The sequence below is a fragment of the Cryptomeria japonica genome, chromosome 2 (assembly GCF_030272615.1).
Source record: "Cryptomeria japonica chromosome 2, Sugi_1.0, whole genome shotgun sequence".
In the NCBI taxonomy this organism is placed as follows: domain Eukaryota; kingdom Viridiplantae; phylum Streptophyta; class Pinopsida; order Cupressales; family Cupressaceae; genus Cryptomeria; species Cryptomeria japonica.
Genome location: NC_081406.1, coordinates 562,056,417 through 562,081,214, shown reverse-complemented (window position 1 = coordinate 562,081,214; position 24,798 = coordinate 562,056,417). Strand labels below are relative to the sequence as shown.

Sequence of the window (24,798 nt, the reverse complement as noted above, 5' to 3'; positions counted from 1 at the left end):
TAATAGACATTAACTCTCTTATAAAATAAAATATAATAAAATTACATAAAGATAATTGATATATTATTTATTATGGTAAATATGATTACTTCATCTCCAACACAGCATAGGCTAAAGCCCTTGATTATTTTTATTCACTACTTTAATAATTTCCATTTAAAACTTTAAAGTTATTCCTTGAAGGAAAAGAGATAGAAATCTAGAAAAGGGCATAGCTATCTTTAATTGGATTATTATTTAGAAGATATAAAAATCATCTTTATTAAATTCCTTAATGATTTTTTTTTTTTTAAATAAAAATGATGAGATAATTTATCACATATAGTAAAATAAATAAATGTGTATTATTTGGCTTATATTCTTTATTTCTAATAAATTTTAGTTATTTAATTTATTCATATATTATGTGGTTATGAAATTGAAAGAATGTTTACATATTTATGAAAGTAAATGTTCATTAATATTTAATTATGTGGATATTTATAACTATAAAAATATATTTAAATTAATAAAGAGTTTTAATCTTATTAAGAGTTTTGAAATAGCTATAGATATATAAGACTCTTAAATATATATGCAATTTTACCCTGATCATAAGTATTGGGTAATAACAATAAATTTAAGGCATGAACTATTTACATTAATCATATGACCAAACAATTATGTATATTGCATTTAATAAATTTAGATGTGAATTATGGCATGGTAAAATCTAGTGAGGATTAAATGTAAAAAGGAATATTAATTTGTCTATATCATTTTAATCATGAATCAATGAAATCTTAAGTGCAATATGCTCTAAATGAAACATCAATTCATTGGAGTTATATACATGCAAATATATTGATTACGCTTATAGTAAGACAATGAGTACCTAATCTTAAAACCAACCATATGAGTTACTAAAAGTGATATAAGACATAATATAAGATAGACATTTATTTATTTATTTTTAAATGTTGATAGTTTTGTGTGTGAAGTTGTGTTCAAATTTTGGGCATGATAATAAGAGATCACAAAGGGAAAATTATCTTCAAGGCAGCATGTTCAAAGCTTCCTAATGGTACAAATAACACTCGAGAATTCTCAACTCTTTGTTTGGGACATTCCCTAGTACTCAAACATAAGATTAAAAACCTTTGCATAGAAGGTGACTCCATGGTGATATTTCAAGCCCTTTCTCATTATGTCATTCTAGCTTGACATTTCAATTACATCTTAAAGAATATATTATCCCTTATGAATGACTTAGATCATTTTGAGTTGTCCCATTGTTACTGAGAAGCAAACACTATTGTTGATTCTTTGGCAAACAGAGTTATCAATGAAAACATCTCTTATGCAAAGTTTGACTATCTTGACTTCTGATATATGGTAATCTAAGTTCTCGTTGAAGTCACTTCAATGTTTTCCTGTGATCTATGTTTCAACTCCCACTACTTAGGGCCATCATTTATTACCAAACACTGCTTGTGTCCTCTACTGTATGGATCTCTCTTCAATTTTTAGCTTGGTGAGTCAATTGACATTTGATTAGGTGACTAACATTTTTATCCTACGAAAGTCCCTGTTTTTAGAAATTTATAGTATAAATGTTCAGAACAGTGAAGAAATATTGATCGTTGTTGTTGAAGATTCTCGCTTTGTAAACAATTGAATGGGAATAAATAAATTAGATCCAAAGCAGAAATTGGAATAGTGAGGAATGTAGACCATATATCTCTTCTTTAATTGGAAGAATACCTGATGGGGGGTCTTATATTTATGTGCCATTGAAGCATTGCAGATGTGTGCTGACACTCACTTCAAAATCTTATTTGTGGCTGCTTTGGACAGATTCTATATCTCTTTGGTTGCAACTATAGACACCTAAAAATGTCTCATTGAATTCGTTCAATTAATTAAAAATTCTATATCTCTTTTAGCACTCAATTTCACTATGTACAATTGTATTTGAATCCTAGCCCCCTTACATATTTTGGGATTATTATATACCCATCATAGATAACTCATCATGCATTGGAACTTGCAAAGGTTTCAAAAACTCATCAACTAGGAATAATTAAAATTGTAAGCTTGAACTTTATTAATCCATAAGCTACCACTAGAAATCATTACAACATTGATACTGGTAATATTTAAAACACCAAGCAATGTCTATACAATAGAGTAGTAGTAGACTGAGCATCTATCTGATTTGGCACGATGCAAATAGGCAAACTACTTGCACAATTGTTAGCAGTAAAAGTAAAAGTCCGGCCAAGAGAGAGAGAAACAACCATGGCTTTGAACAGTGAATCATAATAAACTGAGCCCACAGGACTTTCCACCTCTTTTGGCGATAATTATCTATGTATGTGGTTTAATTTTTTTATGTATTGAATGATTCTTAAGGTAAGATTATATTTTGACAAAAATAAAAATTATTATCAAATCATGTTGTTGTTCAAACATTTATATCATACTTTTCTTCAAATTTTCTATTTTAAAAACACCTTTTATAAAATTTCAAGTATAATTTTGTCAATTTCCACCCTTAAAACATACATTCTCACATTTGAAGGTAACCATTTAGTTATTTAATTTTACAAAATTCATCTTAATCACAACAAAATTTCATTTTAAATGAAATGTTTTCATATAGCCTATAATTTTAAGAGAGAATATAATTTTATTATTGTTAATACATTCTGCAATAAGAACAATAGATAGAGTGTAAGTGTGCTAACAAAAAATCTTTAAATTTAGCAACTACTTACACATCAAAATATTATTATTTAATTAAAACATAACATTTTCAAATTAAGCAATACATAAAATTTGCATTCCCCATACATATTATAGTTCACCAGATGGCTCTTGTTCTCTTTTGGCATTTACAGAGAATTGTAAATCCCATCTGGTGAGCAAACCCATACTCTCCCTCGGCATTGTCTAGCAATTCCATAAACAGAGAATGATTAAAATACTTTGTGGGGATGATATACCTACATCGTTCACTGCCAACATACACTGCACATGGAGGGCACCACACGATCTGTTCACCAACTCATCTCTTGAGCTGAAATGTCTTTTTCTCTTTGAAGAAAAAGGGCATACCCATCTACTTTAATGGAATAGGCAAACCTACAGAGGACTTTGATTATTTGCTTCGAAATAAGGACTTGAGGATTTTCTTCAATGACAAATATGATGAACATGATGAAAATAACTGGGGACAACATTAGTAGGATTATCCCATATACTAATACAATAAATTGCCATTTTATGCACCGCCAGAGTAGAAGTGGATAATCCTCATCCAAATCACAACGAAACGCTGAACACCAGACATCGAGAGATTCGAATGCAAAAGATAAACCAATTACAATAAAAGTAGAACCTGAATGGTGGCCAGGGGGAGAGCTGTGGAGGATTTGTCGGTTGTCGACAATGTAGTCATGAAGCAATTGCAAGATATGAGAATCTCTGTTGTACTCCAGACAATTTGACTCCTTTGCTACTTCAATGGGGGATAAATTTTTCAGTGCCGACTCAAACCAGTCCTCAATATCGGGCTTGATTGCTTTCAAAGTCCAGAACGGTAGTTGATTTTCCATCATGACCATGTCTTTCACAATTTCTGTCAACAGAGGATGATGTCGTTTCCTGCTAAGAATACGATCGATGGAAGCCGAGCCGCTTTCCTCTGCATCTTCATCTCCATCTTTTCGGAACCTTTCAAGGACTTGTAGAACAAGACAGGCATCCCTCGTTATCATCCACGCACACTTTTCACCGGCAACTTCAAATTTTGCAGCATATCTTTTCTTTATCTCTTCCTCATGAACCTTGAAAGTTTCCATCAACGACCTTAAGCCACTAGGGTTCTGCCCCTTTTCTGATGATTTTAAGTCACCTCTGATTTGACGGTGCACATTTCTTGCCACTTCTGACTTAAGCAACCCCATCTCATCATCAAGCTTCTCCTTTTTTTGGAAATGGTAAGGACCCAAGGAAATGACTTGAGGAAGATAGAACACCTTAGTGTCTTCCCTCAACAGAGACTCTGGAACCTTATGAATCAGACCATCGGGGGATTCGTCTGGTCTGGTTTCGTCGTCTAAGCTTTTTTCAACTTCAACAACCCACGAATCTTTTTCACCGCAGGATTCGTCTGGTATGGTCTGGTCCATATTTTCCCTCATCAGCTATGCCCACACAGAAATGTTTAGATCTGCTGACTGAAGATATCCGCTCTAGATTCTTAAGAATATAGGAATGAATGTTTGCCTTGTGCTTTCCTTATCTACGCAAGATGCTCGTGGGAAGGGAATCTTCACGCTGGATCACACACTACTTTTTTGATAAAAATAGACTAAAGTTGTACAAATTTCCACTCAAAAATTCCTATCTATAAACTAATTTTTTTAATTAGAATTTTAAATATTCACAATTGACATACAATTACAAACATTTACAATATAAGAAAAAGCATCTCAAAGTAAATCTACATCAATGTATAATGAGTACTAAATTAAAGTTGTACACACTTTGGTGCAGCTTAAGAATATCAAGTAAATCTACATCAATGTAGAAAGGGCAATATGTTAATCGTTAAGTTGTAGATGCTTTAAAATAACTTTTATATTTTAGCACTCAATTTCACTATGTACAATTGTATTTGAATCCTAGCCCCCTTACATATTTTGGGGTTATTATATACCCATCATAGATAACTCATCATGCATTGGAACTTGCAAAGGTTTCAAAAACTCATCAACTAGGAATAATTAAAATTGTAAGCTTGAACTTTATTAATCCATAAGCTACCACTAGAAATCATTACAACATTGATACTGGTAATATTTAAAACACCAAGCAATGTCTATACAGTAGAGTAGTAGTAGACTGAGCGTCTATCTGATTTGGCACGATGCAAATAGGCAAACTACTTGCACAATTGTTAGCAGTAAAAGTAAAAGTCCGGCCAAGAGAGAGAGAAACAACCATGGCTTTGAACAGTGAATCATAATAAACTGAGCCCACAGGACTTTCCACCACTTTTTGCGATAACGATCTATGGATGAAACAGCGTCGTCGATAGGCTTGTAGCTAGGCACTCCTGTGGATGTCACCATAGAATTCCAAAGTTTAGCAATCTCCTCGTCACTTCCAAGCTTGCTGGTGATGATGTCCTCTCGTCTCAAGATACCCACGTCTTCACTGGTGTTGATAAGATCATTCATTAGAATGACGTACCTTGTAATGGGTTTTTCCTTTCTTTGGGAGCAGATTTCCAAGGCAATCAGATTTCTGAGTATCACTTCCGTTCTGTTATCTACTTTAAATTGAGGCAAATAAAGTGTGGAATTTCTTTCCTTGAAATTAATGTGACTTATTCCTTTTTTTAAACCTTCCAATTTCTTGAATTTCACTCCTACTCTTCTTAGTTCCTCTACAGTTGGAACATGTTTCCGTATCTTCCATCTAAGGTATCTGTTTGCCTCAATGGCAAATATGATGAACATGATGAGAATAACTGGGGACAACACTAGTAGGATTATCCCATATACTAATACAATAAATAGCCATTTTATGCACCGCCAGAGTAGAAGTGGATAATCCTCATCCAAATCACAACGAAACACTGAACACCAGACATCGAGAGATTCGAATGCAAAAGACAAAAAACGAATTACAATAAAAGTAGAACCTGAATGGTGGCCAGGGGGAGAGCTTTGGTGGATTCGTTGGTTGTCGACAATATAGTCATGAAGCAATTGCAAGATATGAGAATCTCTGTTGTACTCCAGACAATTTGACTCCTTTGCTACTTCAATGGGGGATAAATTTTTCAGTGCCGACTCAAACCAGTCCTCAATATCGGGCCTGATTTCTTTCAAAGTCCAGAACGGTAGTTGATTTTCCATCATGACCATATCTTTCACAATTTCTGTCAACAAAGGATGATGTCGTTCCCTGCTAAGAATACGATCGATGGAAGCCGAGCCGCTATCCTCTGCATCTTCATCTTCATCTTCATCTTCATCTTTTCGGAACCTTTCAAGGACTTGTAGAACAAGACAGGCATCCCTCGTTATCATCCACGCACACTTTTCACCGGCAACTTCAAATTTTGCAGCATATCTTTTCTTTATCTCTTCCTCATGAACCTTGAAAGTTTCCATCAACGACCTTAAGCCACTAGGGTTCTGCACCTTTTCTGATGATTTTAAGTCACCTCTGATTTGACGGTGCACATTTCTTGCCACTTCTGACTTAAGCAACCCCATCTCATCATCAAGCTTCTCCTTTTTTTGGAAATGGTAAGGACCCAAGGAAATGACTTGAGGAAGATAGAACACCTTAGTGTCTTCCCTCAACAGAGACTCTGGAACCTTATGAATCAGACCATCGGGGGATTCGTCTGGTCTGGTTTCGTCGTCTAAGCTTTTTTCAACTTCAACAACCCACGAATCTTTTTCACCGCAGGATTCGTCTGGTATGGTCTGGTCCATATTTTCCCTCATCAGCTATGCCCACACAGAAATGTTTAGATCTGCTGACTGAAGATATCCGCTCTAGATTCTTAAGAATATAGGAATGAATGTTGGACTTGTGCTTTCCTTGTCTACGCAAGATGCTCGTGGGAAGGGTATCTTCACGCTGGATCACACACTACTTTTGATAAAAATAGACTAAAGTCATACAAATTTCCACTCAAAAACATCGTACGGTGCGTTGTACATGCCCTCCAAGATCTGATTGAATCTGCACCTTACACGTTTGTAAATTGGTAGATGGGGTCTCACATCAATCTTATTTTCACTCAGGATCATTTCATGGTCCTGTGCACGGAAATGTCTATATGTGTATCGGAAGGTAGCTTGATAAAAATAATTTTTCTTCATTTAATAATTACTAGTCCTTCCATTTCAATGAGGTGCAATGAAATGTAAATAATTGAAAGATTCACTAATAATTATTTTTAAAATAATATAATTTAAATTATTTAATATATTTCTGGAATAAAAATATATTTTTAAGAATAAAATGCAATATGAAAATAATAAAAGTAGAAAATAAGCAAATATATTAAAAACACAAAGAACAAACATATAAAAAACACAAGATAGATTAAAACAAATAAACTAATAATATCCGCACCTTGATCCTATTCCTAACCAAACCCTCTCTCTAACCTAACCTTAAATTGTATAGAATGTCCTATAAATTTGACAAGATTAAGAAATATAAGAAATTGGGATAATATCAAATACCTACAAACTCTTCCAAAAGAATTTTGGATATACACTTGTTGAATGGTAATAGCTAAATTGGTAAATCATTGGGCTTTTATAGCAGATGCTTAGCTCCAAATCCTTATTAGACATGTTAGATGTTAAAAGTGGGTTAAATACTCGTACAACTCTAAGTGTATCACAACAAAAGAGGCCAAAACTAAGCAGAAAATGCTAACAAATTGACAAAGCAAAAAACATAACAATTGCATATGTAGAACATGCTTGAACATTGATAACATCAAAATCATTTTTTTCATACACAACACTGATATGTTCAAAACTCAAAAGTATATAACAAAAATGCTTTCAAAATTCAAAGATACTTCTTTCAAATGCAATAGTGATGTTCATATAACACTTTGGTCTTTCACATTCTAGGATATGATGAGAACTACATAAATCTTGAAGCCCTTCCAATTGACAAATTAGTTGACATTTTTGCAAGCTAAATATATAGATTTTAAAGAAACTAAAAAAATGTCTCCAATTTCTCCCTTCAAATTCTTTCAATCCTAGATCCAAAATATGCTTGCAAATTGACACTATCAAGTAAGAAAATAGAAGATAATGTTGTTGAAAATCAATATATATATAGATTATGTTTTCTATATCTTTTCAAGCCCAAAATTTGTAAATTAACTATAGAAAATCTCTCTGAAAAAAACTTATAAACAACATTCGTAAAAAAGTTTATAAAACTTAAAAAGTCTAAAAATATTACCTATCCAAGCACATAAATTCCATCCAAAATAAAATATTAAAGCACGACACTTCAAAATCATTAAAGGGGAAAAAGGGCAAACAACTATTGTTAATGTTTGATAGCCTCGGTAAGATAAATGATTGAATGAGAGATAAATGAAGTCTCTCATTCAAACATTTATTATCGTGAGGGGGCACGATCAAGTGATGTCTTGATCGGCCATGTCCAAAAGACATGGTCGGTCAAGGCATCGCTTGACCGTACCCAGCCCACTACATATACCAAATGAAATGTGTGAGAATGGACATTGAAATAAAAAATGCTCCTCCTCTCTTGCAACATAAAAGAAGACAATCGGATTTATACAATAATTCAGTGATAGATAATACATAGAACAAGATAAATTTTAATTTTGATCCACAAAATTAACATGGTATCAGAGCTAGGTTTCCTTCTATAAAGCCTAACCGCCTGAAGGAAGATCCGATTAAGATCAGATTGATATCTCCTTGAAAGTCTCGAATATGACCACATTGCAAGAACTTGTCCTCTCAAACTTAAACTACAAGCGTCCCTTGCTGAAGTCATAAATTCAGATGTATGTTTAGAAAAATATGTTCTCTAGAAGAAACTCAAGATACCTTGTGATTGAGAGGGAGCTTACTAATCAAGAGTGAGCACTTCTGAGGTAAAAATTGTAAATATTGATTATTATTATTAATACTAATAATTATTTTATGGGCCCTGTGTAAATCGTAAGGAAGTGACGACTTCCAAATGATTTCTACTTGTATTTTTGAGGTTATTGGAAGGTGACGATCTTACAATAACTCAAGATTGTGGATAGAATCGCCGACTGAGGCAATCCACGTAAAAGCTTCTGGATAGAATCACCGACAGAGGCAATCCACACAAGAGCTCATGGATAGAATCGCCGACTGAGGCAATCCACGTAAGAGCTTGTGGATAGAATCGCCGACTGAGGTAATCCACGTAAGAGCTTGTGGATAGAATCGTCGACTGAGGCAATCCATACAAGAGTTCATGGATAGAATCGTCGATTGAGGCAATCCATGTAAGAGCTCATGGATAGAATCACCGACTGAGGCAATCCATGTGAGAGCTCATGGATAGAATCGCCGACTGAGGCAATCCACACAAGAGCTTGTGGATAGAATCGCCGACTAAGGCAATCCATACAAGAGCTTATGGATAGAATCATTGACAAAGGCAATCCACTCAAGAGTTTGTGAATAGAATCACTGAGAGAGGCAATTCACATGTTGAAACTATGGTTCCAAGATAAGCATCATACGATTTATAAATATTTCTTCCAATACCTTTTACATTTATCTTACTTAGCTAAGAGGGAGTGTTAATGCATGATAGCCTCGGTAAGATAAATGATTGAATGAGAGATAAATGAAGTCTCTCATTCAAACATTTATTATCGTGAGGGGGCACGATCAAGCGATGTCTTGATCGACCATGTCCAAAAGACATGGCCGGTCAAGGCATCACTTGACCGTACCCAGCCCACTGCATATACCAAATGAAATGTGTGAGAATGGAAATTGAAATAAAAAATGCTCCTCCTCTCCTGCAACATAAAAGAAGACAATCAGATTTATACAACAATTCAGTGATAGATAATACATAGAACAAGATAAATTTTAATTCTGATCCACAAAATTAACAACTATCGCCTACCTAAAAGTAATAATATTTCCAAGTTGCTCATAAATTCACTTAAAATAGAGCAAAAACCATTAACTAACCATGCATTAAAATTCTCCTAAGGCATAGATGCACACTTAATGCATATTCTCGCATAAATGTACGCCTCTGGTAAAAGAAAAAAGGCCAAAATGACTATGTAGCTCAATGCTAAACTTCTCATCAAAAAGATATTTTGATTAACACTTCTTACAAATCTTCATGAAAAACTAAATTTTGCACATCTAAATGTTCTGCAAGATCTTGTGTTAAAAAAGTTAAAAAAAATTATAATTATGCTGGAGGTATACCCTATATGAAGTCTTCAACTTATTGAATTCAATGGTTCAAAATTGACTAGAAGGATGCAAGATGGTTGAATTGATCCCAATCGTATGTTGAATATTAATCTTTAAAAAATGATTAAAAATTATTTAACTAGCAATTGTACCTCAGTGTGCAATGGGTATGTCGAAAGAGGTGTGTTAGGTGAATTAGGAAAAACATTGATCTATTTTTTTGCATATAATTGGGTAATACATGAGGTCACTTGTTACATTATAATGTTGTTTGTGCAACAACGTTCTCATTAGAGAAGTGGTAGCTTCAGATTAACTATGCATCCACTTACAATGATCCAATCATAATTGAAACAAAACCTTTAAATTGAGAAGAAAATTAAATTGAAAAGAAAATCAAGTTTCATTACCAACAAAATATGGTGAGAGTGAGAGAGAGAGAGGTTGAGATAGTGCTAGAAGGAGGGAGAGATAGAGGGGAAAATAGCAAGAGAAAGATGGGTAAAGAGATAAAGATGGAGATAGAGATATAAATAGAGTTAGAGACAGAGACGGAGAATAAGGAGAGGAATATGGAGAGGAGGAGAGAGATATGGAGATATAAAAGAGAGGGGGGAGAGGAATAGATAAAAATGGAAAAGAAAACTAAAAAGAGAGAAAGGGAGAGATAAAAAGATAGAGATAGTAATTGATATATAAAGAAAAAAAGAAATATAGTGGTAGAGAGAGATAAAAAAAAAGCGTCCAAGATGGTGAACATAAAAGTGGTCACATGCCAAAAAAAACCCATGGAACGGTAGCAAGGAAAAGCAAAAAAAACATAGAACCCGCACAGGTTTGCAACTATTTTGGATTTTCCCAACATTGAGAGCAATTTTCAACAATGGCACCCCGTCGAACAGGTAAGATTTGATTGGCTTGATTATTTTTGTTTGCATTTTAATTGAAGTAGAGTTTTTTAATTAATTTAAGTTTTGTTTTTATTAATTTGATGTCAAATTCCTCAAGCAATCCCCAAAAATGAAATAGACAACAAAGACCCCCTCCTACACAAGCAACACAAGAAAACCCTGTAAACATTGCACAAGAGTAACAAGAAAACCCTCAAAATCCTCAAAATGTTGCTCCTCAACAACCACCACCACCCCGAAACCCTCCACGTCCTCCATTAGATCATGTAGATGCCACACAAGAGGATCTCATCAATCGCCTTACACAAAATAGTGCCCAAATTTCTATATTGGTGAATAGGTTGAGGTCCTCTAGGCTTGAGCACCACTAAACCCTTGCCAGAACACTAGAAACAATGGCTAATAGTGCAAATAAGGTATCTAAGGAGGTTACGAAATGAGGTTCATGGAGGGATACATGTCAAACATTTTATGCAGATGGGTTGTCATGTGATCAAGTGAAAAAAGGGCATAGGTAAAGCTGGCATATGTGCTCTTTTCACAAATCGTGTTACCAGTAACAACCTAGAACTAAATACAACTCGGTTTCCTATACATTGGTGTGTTCATGCTAGGTTGAAAGAAGCTTTTTGGGATAGGTGGTATATGGTCTTTGACCAACCACCTTGTAATAATTGGGAGGTATTGTGAGTTTATCCTCGGTGCGAAGCCGAATTACTTTGACATCCGACAATTTCAGAGTAGAGGGAGAGGCTCTGCGCAGGATAGACTTGGGGCCCATAGGGTGGTAGAGCCACAACATAGGAGGCGTACAGCTCCTAAACCCATGGTTCATGTCACTGTCCCTATATCGTTGAAGGATTCTATGGAATTACAAACTCTTTAGGTAGCTGCATCATTGACTGATGTCATTGTTCAACATGGCACACAATTGGTCAGAGCAGAGGATGTACCAGCACCTGTGGCACCTCCTTCATCAACGACACCTCCTTCATCAGCAGTACCTCCTTCCTCAGCGACACCTCCTTCATCAGCATCACCTCATGCATCATTTGGCACGAGCCAACCCATTCAACATATGTGCCCCATCTACCAGGGTGTATGTTCTGGTGTAGACACTGACACGGATGAGGATGGTTCGACATCTCATTCATGTACATGTTGCGGGATTAGATGCCATGCTTCCACTGCAGAGGATGTGGCCCTCACCAATGAACTAATCAATATGTTGTATTGCCCTCTCTATAAGACACAGGTGTGTTTAATTCTATTCATGACATGTTATCAATTAAGTGACTAAATCTTATAAAAAAAAAAATTTAAACAATTTAAAGTGACATAAATAAAATGCATTGCAGGTTGCAGCAGGTGGTGGGAGTACACCACATACTTTTCAGTCGACTCCACGGTCATGAGTAGTTTCGCCACCAGAGGTAAAAATTTGTAAATTTGTTAAAAATATAATAATACATTGGTTTCAAAATATCTTTTATTAATTATATGTATCATTACTTGGTATTTTATAGGGCTTATTAGTGGCTGAGATGTCCCAACATGATGATATCACGCTTTCGGCCATTGACTTTGGCCAAGATAGCTATGCGGTACCATTTAGATTTATATATTTTTGACTTAGGTGATATATTAAATACATGCTCTTTTCCCTTAGGTTGATTTTTTCTGTTAGTTTACCCCAGCTGCCTCGAGGACATCTCGTGTGAGAAAGCCATCCTCTAGCACTCTGAGGCAGAAAAAGATATCCTCTCAGACACCCAAATGACAGAAGGTAATTTAGTGCAATTTAAATTCATTTATTGAAATGTATTATGCTTAAACATGTATATGTAGATATTGATAAATGTACTTAATTTATTTGTTCTATATGGGTATATGCATGAAGTTGTGGTACCAAAAAGGTGCCACACTTCAAAAAAAATGAAAAAGTCTCATAAAGCGCACGCCTTATAAGGCGCGCGCCCTATAGTATGCACGCCTTATAAGGCGTGTGTCTTATGTGCATTTAAAATTTTTTAAAAACCCTGGTCCGCATTTTGGATGCATTCTGCATTCCCGAACCCGCGTTTTGGTGATTTAGGGTGCCATTTTCTTGTGCTCACCCTTTGTAAAAGCTTGATATTGGGCACTAAGTTGTCCATCTCTCATAAAAATGACGCCACACCATCAAAGAGCTCGAAGAGGTATGTATTTTTATTTTCTTATTGTCATTTTTTTATTAATTTGAAGATTAAATTAGGTTTATTGATTTAAATTTATTTTCATTATCAAGAAACGAGATTAGACAAGAAAATGTTGAAAACACTCAATCACCTCCTCATGAAGACCATATTGAAGAAGAAGCACATCGAGAACCTCCTACAATCCCTGGACATCCCATAGGTACACAAGAAAACCTATTAGGCCAAATAGAAAATAGCCAAAAAGAGCTTGAAGGTTTAATCACAAGGCTAAAAGATCCCACTGGAACAAACTCCCATAAGACAAACCTTGCCAGTTCTTTGCAATCTATTGTATCTCACATACAATATGTGAATGGGCAAATAAATTTTTGGTCCAGTAAGAAGGAAGAACAAAAGCAATTTTATACCGAGAAATTATCATATGTGGCAGTGAAGAAAAATAAAATTAATAAATTTGACTTGTGTGCTCTTTTTACGGACCCCCGAACGAATCAACCTTTACACCTTGGATGTAGGAGATTCCCTACTCATTGGTGTCATCATGAAGGGATTAAGAACAATTTTTGGGATAGGTGGTGGGTGGTATTTGATCAGCCTCCATGCAATAATCATGAGGTACCCCAATACTTTTTGAGAAAACTGTACTGTGAGTTTGTCCTTAATGAGATCCCAAACTATTTTAATTTTCTAGATTTCCAAGGTAGAGGTGGGGGTTCCTCGCATGATAGAGAGGGTGCACAGCGTGACCCAAATCTCCCACCAAGACCCTCGGCCAGACCTATGCCAATAGAGCACGTTATTATTCCTTCCATTGTGAAGGAGAGTATTGAGGTCGAAACTCTAGACTCGATTAGCTCACTCACTCAGACCCTTATACAGTATGCTAGGCCTCTAGTAGAGGGTGATGCGAGTGATGATGTTGATTCTTCTAGACATCGAGTTCCAACTCATTTTTGTCGATCTTGTGGTTCTCTTTGCACTTATGATCCTAATAGTTCTAAGAATGCACATGTACACTACAGAGAACATTGTCATGACAAAATCCTTGCTGAACAAAACATTTGGCATTGATACCCAGGTGAATTTCATTACAAGTTCATTTCATTCTTTTTATTAAATCTTATATGTAAATTTGAGGATATATCTAAATTAATAAATTATTATGATAAAAAATCAGGGTCAAAGTGTTCACAATACTAGCAACATTCCTGCAACACCCTTTTTCACGACTTCGTCGACTCCACAAGTATACATCGAGTGAAGAAATATAATTATTATATGTAGATAGTTGAACCTTATGTGAATGATTTTCTAATTACTCATTTTGGATGTCAAATAGTTTGATGCTAGAGCTTCAACATCAACACCTCGCAATGCATTTCATTGACAATCTTTCACCCAGGTAAACAAGTTATCTTAAATGTTGTTATTAAATAATATAGATAGTTTTGGTGATTAATCAATATACTTTGTTTAATTTTCAGATGTTGACATTAGAGACTCCACCTGCTGTCCGCGCATCAATGGAGCGTGGTGTTGCTGCAGCAGTAGCAAGTTCAACTGCTTTAATAGAAGTATGAGACATATTTGTAAATTTAGTACATTTAGCATTACATTTGTTATCTTAATAATATGTTATTGAAAATTTTAACGACACTTGTATTTAGTTTAATTTATATTGTGATGCTTGCAGGAGGGGCTTGTCACTCCAGATCATGAATGTGCACCTGATGTGGATGAACATCATGATTATTTGTATGCGGTAAGTGACTATTCTATAATATGTCATTCTAAAATTCAATTTTTGTATATGCTAACATCATTCTTTTCATTGTATCAGGTGAAGTTACAAAAAAGTCTGGAGAGGAGGTCGAGTGGACGTACTTGAAAGATACCTGCATCATATACATCTCCATCCCCTCGGTAGGCAAAGATATGTTGTGATCTGTTTCCTTCCCCTAGAGGGAAACGAATAGAATAGGGTCCTATGTTGTATGCCTATATGGCAATTTTGAACATATGTTGTGTATTACGAATATGTGACATTCTATCTCCATATGGATTTTGGTAAGCTCCTATTTGACTTTATTGGATACCATGTTGTATGCCTATATGGCAAAGTTGAACATATGTTTTGTATTACGAATATGTGACATTCTATGTCCATATGGCTTTTGGCAAGCCCCTATTTGACTTTATTGGATATCATGTTGTATGCCTTTATAGCAATTTTGAACATATGTTTTGTTTTATGAATATGTGAAATTCTATGTCCATATGGCTTTTGGCAAGCCTATTTGTTTGTGTTAATAAGTTAGTTTCAACCATAAAACCAAAACAAAGAACTAAAAACCATTCCAAACATATCAAAGGAGATTTCAAAAACCATGAAAGAAGTTTACAAAACAAAAGAAAGGAGAAGAGCCTCCCTAAGATTCTTACATGATGCCTTTTGATGCTTATCCCTTGTTTCTCCCCTCTCCAAGTCCCAAATAAGTGTAGCTCTCAGCTTTTACACTAGCCATGGATGCCACATGGAGATTCGAGATGGATGGATATGATAAACAAATGCTATGCAAGTATAGATAGTGATGCTATGAAAAAGCTCTATGCTAATACCAGTATAGCAACAATACTCTAATGCTTCCTTCTTTGCTTGAGGAGAAGGGTTCTATTTATAGAAGAAATGGAGAAATGAAGGGTTAAGATTGAGAAATCTTAACAAGGGTTAGGATTGAAAGTTATTCAATTCATGTGAGACTTTCAACCCAATCCCATGTTGACAAGTGTCACCATGAGGAGGCTTGAGAGGAGAGATAAGGAGCATTAAATGCTTGAGGGGACATGATGGTTACCCTGGGGGGTTGGGTTAGGGTTAGGTTAATGGATATTCCTTTTATCCAAGGGATAAATGAATGTGCAAGGGTTAAATGGTTACTTTAGTCAAATAAATAAATGCTTTGAAGAGACCCATGATTCAAAAGGATGGTTAAGTTAGAGGAAAGTCTCTAACCAAAGGTAACAGGTGAGTTAACCATAAATGGTTATGTAAAAGCCTTTAATGGTTTGGAAGACTTTAGAGGTTAACCATTTGAAGACATAAAGCCTTTAATGGTTATTGGAGACTTTGGAGGTTTCTGAGAAATGACTTCCTTTTATTTAGGAATGTGACAATGATTAGGATATGATTAGGCTAATTAGAAGGAGTTAGAAGAATCTAGAAGGGATTTAGGCATGCAAGTGGATTTTGTAGGAGAATGCAAGTGGGAGGAATTTTGGGATTTTCAATTAAAATAAAATCATTTATTTCAATTAAATGGTTTAATTTGCATTTGGATAGATATTTAAATAAATATTAATTTATTTAAATGTGAATGTGAATTTTGGATTTTATTTAAATAAATCTAAATTTATTTATATGAGAAAAAGGAAGATAAAATATTAAATGCTTGAAGACTTTAAGGGAAACCTTTAAAGGCTTAAGAAGACTCTAGAAGGAAGCCATTAAGTTTGAAGACTTTAAGGGAAACCATTAAAGGCTTGAGAAGACTCTAGAAGGAAGCCATTAAGTTTGAAGACTTTAAGGGAAACCATTAAAGGTTTCAAGTGGGTAAAGATAAATAGGATTTTAAATAAATAATTTATTTATTTAAAATAGTTGTGCAACTTGCATTTAGAAGAAAATGCAAGTGGGTGGAGGATAAATGTGATTTAAATAAATGTTAATTTATTTAAATGTGGAGATGAGATTTTGGGGATTTAAATAAATATAAATATTAATTTATTTAAATGTGAGATAAGATTTAATTAAACAAATATGATTTATTTATTTAATTAATGGTCTGAATTTGGTTAAGTGAATTAAATCAAATAAATTGAATAATTTATTTAATTAATAGGAGAAGAGGGTTAAGGTAAATTAATTAAATATTGATTGATGGTTAAATAATCAAATAAATACTAAATACTCATTTAATTAAGTGGACAAATTTATGTGACAACAGTTTGTATTGGATATATTTGATAGTTTTAATGATATACAATGTTGCATGGATTTGTAGCTTTTTGGTTAATGCAACTCATTTATCATGGTTATCCATAATTGCAGTACAAATGATTAAATGAATAATTGCACAAAGTTTATTGCTACTTAATCTTTGAACCTAAATATGTGTTTGTAATCCAAGACACAAGCTTATGGAGATCGACACAAATTCAATAGTTATAGTCGAAATAAGACTATATAAAGGAAACATGGAAAGAACCAAAATTAGACAATATAAGACACCATTGTACCAATACCCATTCTAAAAAAATTGCATAGCCCATAAACTTATATTCATCTAATGCATGCACTTAGGGGATTTCGCTGCTAGGGTGTGGCTTGCAACGATCGGGCAAGTTGGAGAGAAAAAAGAAGGCATTCCTAGCATAAACTCGGCCACCCCGACGCGTACGAGCTGACGGTTTGGTGTTGTGACAACCAAATTGAAAGATGTGGCATTGTGCAACTTTTCATGTAACTCATTTGACGCTTTTTGTTGCAACCGAGAAAGTGTCACCACGAGCAACTGGATCTGAGTCTATCGAAATCGAGAGAGGCTTCTTTAGAGTGCCATAACATGACCCCATAGGATCAAACATGTCATTCATGATTAACGGGTGTCGAGAAACAGGATACCGATAATTGACAACTTTGAGCAACTTGAGCACTTAGGCGATTTTGCTACTAGGGTGTGGCCCGCAACGATCAGGCGAGTTTGAGAGCAAAAAGAAGGCATTCCTAGTGAAAACCCAGCCACCCTGATGCATACGAGCTGACGGTTCAGTGCCGCAAAGAGCGGATTGAAAGATGGGGCATTGTGCAGCTTTTCATTGAACTCATCTGATGCTTTTTGTCACAACCGAGAAAGTGTCGCCACGCAAAACTGGATCTGAGTCTACCGAAACCGAGAGAGGCTTTTTTAGAGTGCCATAACACAACCCCGTAGGATTAGACGACTCATTCTTATGATTAACGAGTGCCGAGAAACACGATGCCGAATATTGACAACTATGAGCAACTTGAGCACTTAGGTGATTTCGCTGCTAGGGTGTGGCCCGCAATGATCGGGTGAGTTGGAGACCAAAAAGAAGACATTTCTGGTGTAAAACCAGCCACCCCGATGCGTAGGAGCTAACGGTTCGGTGCCACGATGAGCAGATTGAAAGATGGGGCATTATGCAACTTTTCATTGAACTCATCTGAAGCTTTTTGTCACAACTGAGAAAGTGTCGCCACGAGCAATTGGATCCGAGTCTACTGAAACCGAGAGTGGTTTTTTTAGAGTGTCATAACATGACCCTGCAAGATCAGACAACTTGTTTTTATGATTAACGGGTGCTGAGAAACACGATGCCAAATATTGACAACTTTGAGCAACTTGAGCACTTACGCGATTTCACTACCAGGGTGTGGCCCACAACGATCGGGCAAGTTGGAGAGAAAAAAGAAGGCATTCCTAGTGTAAACCCAGCCACCCCAATGCGTACGAGTTGATGGTTTGGTGCCGCAACGAGCAGATTGAAGACGGGGCATTGTGCAACTTTTCATTGAACTCATCTGACGCTTTTTGTCGCAATCAAAAAAGTGTTGCCACGAGCAACTAGATCTGAGTCTACCGAAACTGAGAGAAGATTTTTTAGAGTGCCATAACATGACCCCACAAGATCAGATGACTCATTCTTATTATTAACGGGCGCCAAGAAACGCGATGCCGAATATTGACAACTTTGAGCAACTTGAGCACTTAGGTGATTTCACTGCTAGGGTGTGGTCCGCAATGATCGGGCGAGTTGGAGAGAAAAAAGAAGGCATTCCTAGCATAAACCCTACCACCCCGACGCATTGGAGCTGACAGTTTGGTACCGCGAGGAGCGGATTGAAAGATGGGGCATTGTGCAACTTTTCATTGAACTCATTTGACGCTTTTTGTCGCAACCGAGAAAGTGTCGCCACGAGCAACTGGATCCGAGTCTACTGAAACCAAGAGAGGATTTTTTAGAGTGCCATAACATGACCCTGCCAGATCAAATGAATTGTTCTTATGATTAATGGGCACCGAGAAATGTGGTGCCGAATATTGACAACTTTGAGCAACTTGAGCACTTAGGCGATTTCGCTGCGAGGGTGTGGCCCACAATGATCGGGCGAGTTGGAGAGAAAAAATAAGGCATTCCTAGTGTAAACCCAGCCACCCCGATGCGTAGGAGCTGATGATTCGGTGTCGCGATGAGCGGATTGAAAGATGGGGCATTGTGCAACTTTTCATTGAACTCATTTGACGCTTTTTGTCGCAACCGAGAAAGTATCACCACGAGCAACTAGATTCGAGTTTACCGAAACTGAGAGAGGCTTTTTTAGAGTGTCATAACATGACCCCGCAGGATCAGATGACTCATTTTTATGTTTAACGGGCACTGAGAAACGCAATGCTGAATATTGACAACTTTGAGCAACTTGTGCACTTAGGCGATTTTGCTACCAAGGTGTGGCCCGCAATGATCGGGCGAGTTGGAGAGAAAAAAGAAGGCATTCCTAGCGTAAACCTGACTACCCCGATGTGTGCAAGTTGATGGTTCGGTGCCACGACAAGCGGATTGAAAGATGGGGCATTGTGTAGCTTTTCATTGAACTCGTCTGACTCTTTTTATTGCAACCGAGAAAGTGTTGCCACGAGCAACTGGATCCGAGTCTACTGAAACTGAGAGAGGATTTTTTAGAGTGTCATAACATGACCCCATAAGATCAAACGGATCATTATTATGATTAACGGGTGCCGAGAAATACGATGCCAAATATTGACAACTTTGAGCAACTTGAGCACTTAGGCGATTTCGCTGCCAGGGTGTGGCCTGCAACGATTGGGCGAGTTGGAGAGAAAAATGAAGGCATTCCTAGCGTAAACCCAGCCACCCCAATGCGTACAAGCTGACTGTTCGGTGTTGCAACGAGCGGATTGAAAGATGGGGCATTGTGCAACTTTTTATTGAACTCATCTGACGCTTTTTGTCGCAACCAAGAAAGTGTCGCCACGAGCAACCGAAACCGAGTCTACCGAAACCGAGAGAGGATTTTTTAGAGTGCCATAACATGACCCCGCAAGATTAGATGACTCATTCTTATGATTAACGGGCGCCAAGAAACACGATTCCGAATATTGACAACTTTGAGAAACTTGAGCACTTAGGCGATTTCCCTGCCAGGGTGTGGCCCACAATGATCGGGCGAGTTGGAGAGCAAAAAGAAGGCATTCCTAGAGTAAACCCAGCCACACCAACACGTACGAGCTGACGGTTTGGTGCCGCGACAAGCGGATTGAAAGATGAGGCATTGTGCAACTTTTCATTGAACTCATCTGACGTTTTTTGTTGCAACCGAGAAAATGTCGCCACGAGCAACTAGATCCGAGTCTACTGAAACCAAGAGAGGATTTTTTAGAGTGCCATAGCATGATCCCATAGGATCAGACGAATTGTTCTTACATGTCACTAACATTGAGAAAAAACATGTTGAATTTTGACAATTTTTCACACTTTGAGTGATTGACAACAAATGAGCAATTTTTACATCTTTTACCATATTAGCAGGGTATACTTCATGAAATGATCCCATGTGATCTCTAATGGTCCAAAATGACATTATTTACATAAAATCACACAAAACAAGACAAAAACACAATTTTTTATATTACAATGCCTCGAGTAATAAAAAATACAAGTCATGTACATATATCCAAATAAGATTGATATTACATTTTTTTAAATTTACATTTAATCCAATGAACCATCTGGATCTGCTCTACTCTTTATCGTGTCTAGTATGGCCTCATGGTCAAACTCACGAACCTTCCATAGGTTCTTTTTTAGTGGTCTACCCCCATATCTGATCAAATGAACATTTGAAGCTACAACAAGGTTAGAATAATGAAGAATCTTCTTATGTATCTCGAAGTCCTCGAACAACCACAAGTTAGACTTCTTCATTGGGTACCATCTAAGCCATGTACCAGTAACAACTATTGATCCTATGGGGTACTCAATATTTTCTCCATCTGCCACAGGGCCATCCAATTTCTTTTTTGCGTCCACACAACGACACAAGTAATAATATGTTCCTTCTTCATTGTCTTCAGCTGCAATTACTGCATAAACATGCCTTGCAATAATAAAGTGAGAAGAATTTAGCAAACAACTAAGGTAAAATATTAAAGTACAAAAAATTGCATGTGGATAATTTACCTGGTTGGACTAAATCTGACACATGGTCAAAGTCAATTGATGCTCCCATCTGTGTGATTTGTAGTGCACTCGGAGGTCGGTATGTCTCAAGTGGGATTAGAGGCCTCATACACCATTCATCGACCCACTCCTTTGACTCACATTCATTATAGGCACCATCTCTACATGAAGAACAATAACATGCCATCCGCCGCATATGGATAGTCCATGAACTTGCACTAGAGATTTTGAAAGAGTGTAGCTCACTCGATCCTGTCAATGTACAACAATCTTCTAATTTTGCAATGTTAGTATCATCTACCAACCAAAAAAATCTGTGAATTGAAGACTTACCTTGATTACCTAGACCAATTGTACCATTGCACCACTGAACAATTGATTTTGCATCTTTCAATTTTGCATTCCCTTTGTACTTTAACTCTTCTCATGCTAAAGCTCTTTTAATACATGCTCCTGCACCATCATGCTCCCCTTTTCCATGCCCAGCCTCAGAAAAATTCCACATATGTTGAATAGTAGTCAACTTATGCATCCTACTCAACCAATAAAACATCTGAGAGTTCTTAAATTGTGATGCACAATTATCTGACCATATGATATGTTGACGGAATGATATCCCTCGACTAGCCAAATCATCATAGAATATCTGAAAACAACCTTGCACAAACTCTATAGAGTGTGAGCGATCATCACTAATGTAAAAATGATACTCCCTCAATATCTTCCTATCCTCTTCCATACTATCATGTGCATGAATGAATACTATATGCACAAATATAGCAACTTGTGTGGAGTTGTAATATTGTGATTGCACCTCGTTCTGCGGTTGTAGAGTGTAGTTCTCTGGAAAGTCAACAATTGAAATGATTGTATGAAGTGGAAATGAGTCCTTGCATAACTTTAATTGTGAGTCCAACCAACGAGCTCGATGGTTATGCCTTGCATACTCATACACTATATTCTCATGAAAGATGCCCATAAACTGATACACTGGAATCTTCTCACTAACCAATTCACACCTTTTTGGTTCTTTTCCATCTTTTAGCATGTAGGCCCCTGTCTTATATTTTCCAAATTCTACTAATTCATTATCAATTTCTTGTCCAATATCCATATGTTGACAAATTTGTAAATGTCGCAATCCACCACAATCAACACATGTGTCATCCAAGCAACACTTATTGTAATATACTTGACCATCTACTCTTTCACATAAGATGCTAGATATGAATTCTCTTGAAGATGTCGATGGACCATTTATGTTGCATTCCTGGAAAACATTGTTAGCATGCAAATCTATACATATGTGTTGATAAACATCATAATGGTTAGAAAATTCAATATGTACTCTACAACAACAAGTTGTGCGTGTGTGATTTATTTTGACATAAAAAGGCTTTACCATTTGAAAGAATCTTTGACTAATTTTTATTTGAGGATACATACATTGAAACTTGGCAAAAAATTGTGTTTGAGTCATATCCAAAAAATGTTTCAGATGTGGATCACGGATTTTACTACCAATCCCCCTTCTTACAACATCACTTTGATTTGGAGAGACCCTTGTGTTATTCTTCCAAAAATATTCAATTAGGGATCTCAAGGCTTCAACAATTGGTTTATCTTTTTGTGGTAATCTACCGAAAAATGCCCATAACTCATTGTTATATGGATCCTCCGGTCTTTGTCGCCTTCCTATAGCTCTCATTAGAGTTTGTCTACTTATCTTCAATTGTTTACTTGTCTTTCTAAGGAGGTGAGCTTTCTTAGTTTGAGTGCTTACAATTGTTGATGTAATGACACGTCATGTGGAATTACTATCTTTTGTGCAAGAGTTAGAACCAACAGTATCATATGCATTCATCATATTCTTCACAATAGGTTTGTCGCTTGATTCAATCGATGTTCTTAGCCCAAGAATCTTCATTATGGTCCTAAATTTCAGATTTCTCATCATTTCAACAAATAGTTGACATCTTCCTATCTCATTTAAAGGCTCAAAAAATATTTTCCATATTCGGTTAGCATGTCTTTGACAAGTACGCTTCAGAATCTTGTCAACCATTGGTTTCAAAACATTAGCATCAATATCAATCAAATACTTAGGCATTCTATGCAAAACTCTAGGAGGTGTTCTCAAACTTTGAGTTACCTCAATATTAGGAATGTCAACAACATTAGGGATAGGTGGCATACCTTCAACCGGAGATGAAAATGATGACATACCTTGAAATTGAGGTGTACAAGATGGTGTAGCTCCAATACATGATGTCAGTCTTGAAGTACTTGCAACGTCAAATGTCATAGAGGGAGTGCATTCAATATGAGATGTTGTAGACACCAATGGTGTGCCAATAAGAGATGGTGTGCCTTCAACTTGAGATGTAAGAGATGGGGTGCCTTCAACTTGAATTGTGGTAGACATGCTCTCAACCTCGGGATTCAATTGTCTCATTGCACGAAGGTTTTGCATCTGTTGCCTTTGTGTGGTGAATTTTGTCTCTCTCTTAGATTAGATGGATATTTCATGTTCCTCTTCAATCGGCACCTCTTCTTCTATGGTATTCAATTTCCTTTGTTCATGAAGTTGCTTCATTCCTTCTCTTTTTTTTGCATTCTTAGCTTCACACTCTTTTGGTGTTACATTTTTTCGTCATTTCCTCGGCATGATGATGATTTCTACATGTACATGCACATAAAAGAGAATAAAGTGAATTCACAAAGAGATTTCAATAGGCGTAAGGAGCAGTCCTAATGGATCTATGACTGTCCTAATTATGTTAGGACATTCCTAATGCATCTATGACTGTCCTAATTATGCATATGTTAAAATGGATATATGAAATCAAAATTATTTCATGTATTCCCTTTTTAAATTATTTCATAAGATCTTAAAAAGGATGTATGAAATTGCAAATTTTGTTTTAAACCACTAAACAAATAATTTTCTTGTGCAACTTCCTTCAAATGCATTGTTAAATCTAATGTAAATCTAATAGGATTATAATCAATTTTGACTCACACTTTTATTCTAACATTTAAACAAAATAACACTTAATAAGTATTTGAATTCTAAAAACAAGAAAATATTACATCAATTATTCAAATTTGATAAAAAAAACTATGTTCTTCCTCTTTGATGTTGCCAAATGAAAAAAAAGGTGGTGGAGAGCTAATGGGATGCATAAAATAACCTTGCATAAAATGTCAACACCATGCAAAAAGCATTTTTTTGTCTGATCATGTGTAGAAAGAAGACAAAATGAGAGAATGTGGGCTTGGATCATGGGTCCCATATAACCGTTTTTTAATGCAGCTCATTTGGCTAGTGTCAAATATGGCACTAGCCAAATAACTTCCATTGAAATTTTTTAACCTTTGATAAACTTCTACTTTATACCCTAT

At 36.0% G+C, this 24,798-nt stretch overlaps 1 protein-coding gene across 1 annotated transcript; it reads right to left on the bottom strand.

The window, feature by feature from the left end:
* Positions 1-4,898: 4,898 nt before the first annotated feature.
* On the bottom strand, positions 4,899-6,500 carry LOC131866053 (putative UPF0481 protein At3g02645). Its single transcript, XM_059215420.1, has one exon. It carries the CDS (start codon positions 6,498-6,500, stop codon positions 4,899-4,901), a length of 1,602 nt encoding a protein of 533 aa, XP_059071403.1.
* Between the last annotated feature and the right edge of the window lie 18,298 nt (positions 6,501-24,798).

Bases quoted from the DNA above. Each gene is read 5' to 3' on its own strand.
- LOC131866053 (XM_059215420.1), bottom strand. From the start codon at position 6,500: ATGGACCAGACCATACCAGACGAATCCTGCGGTGAAAAAGATTCGTGG.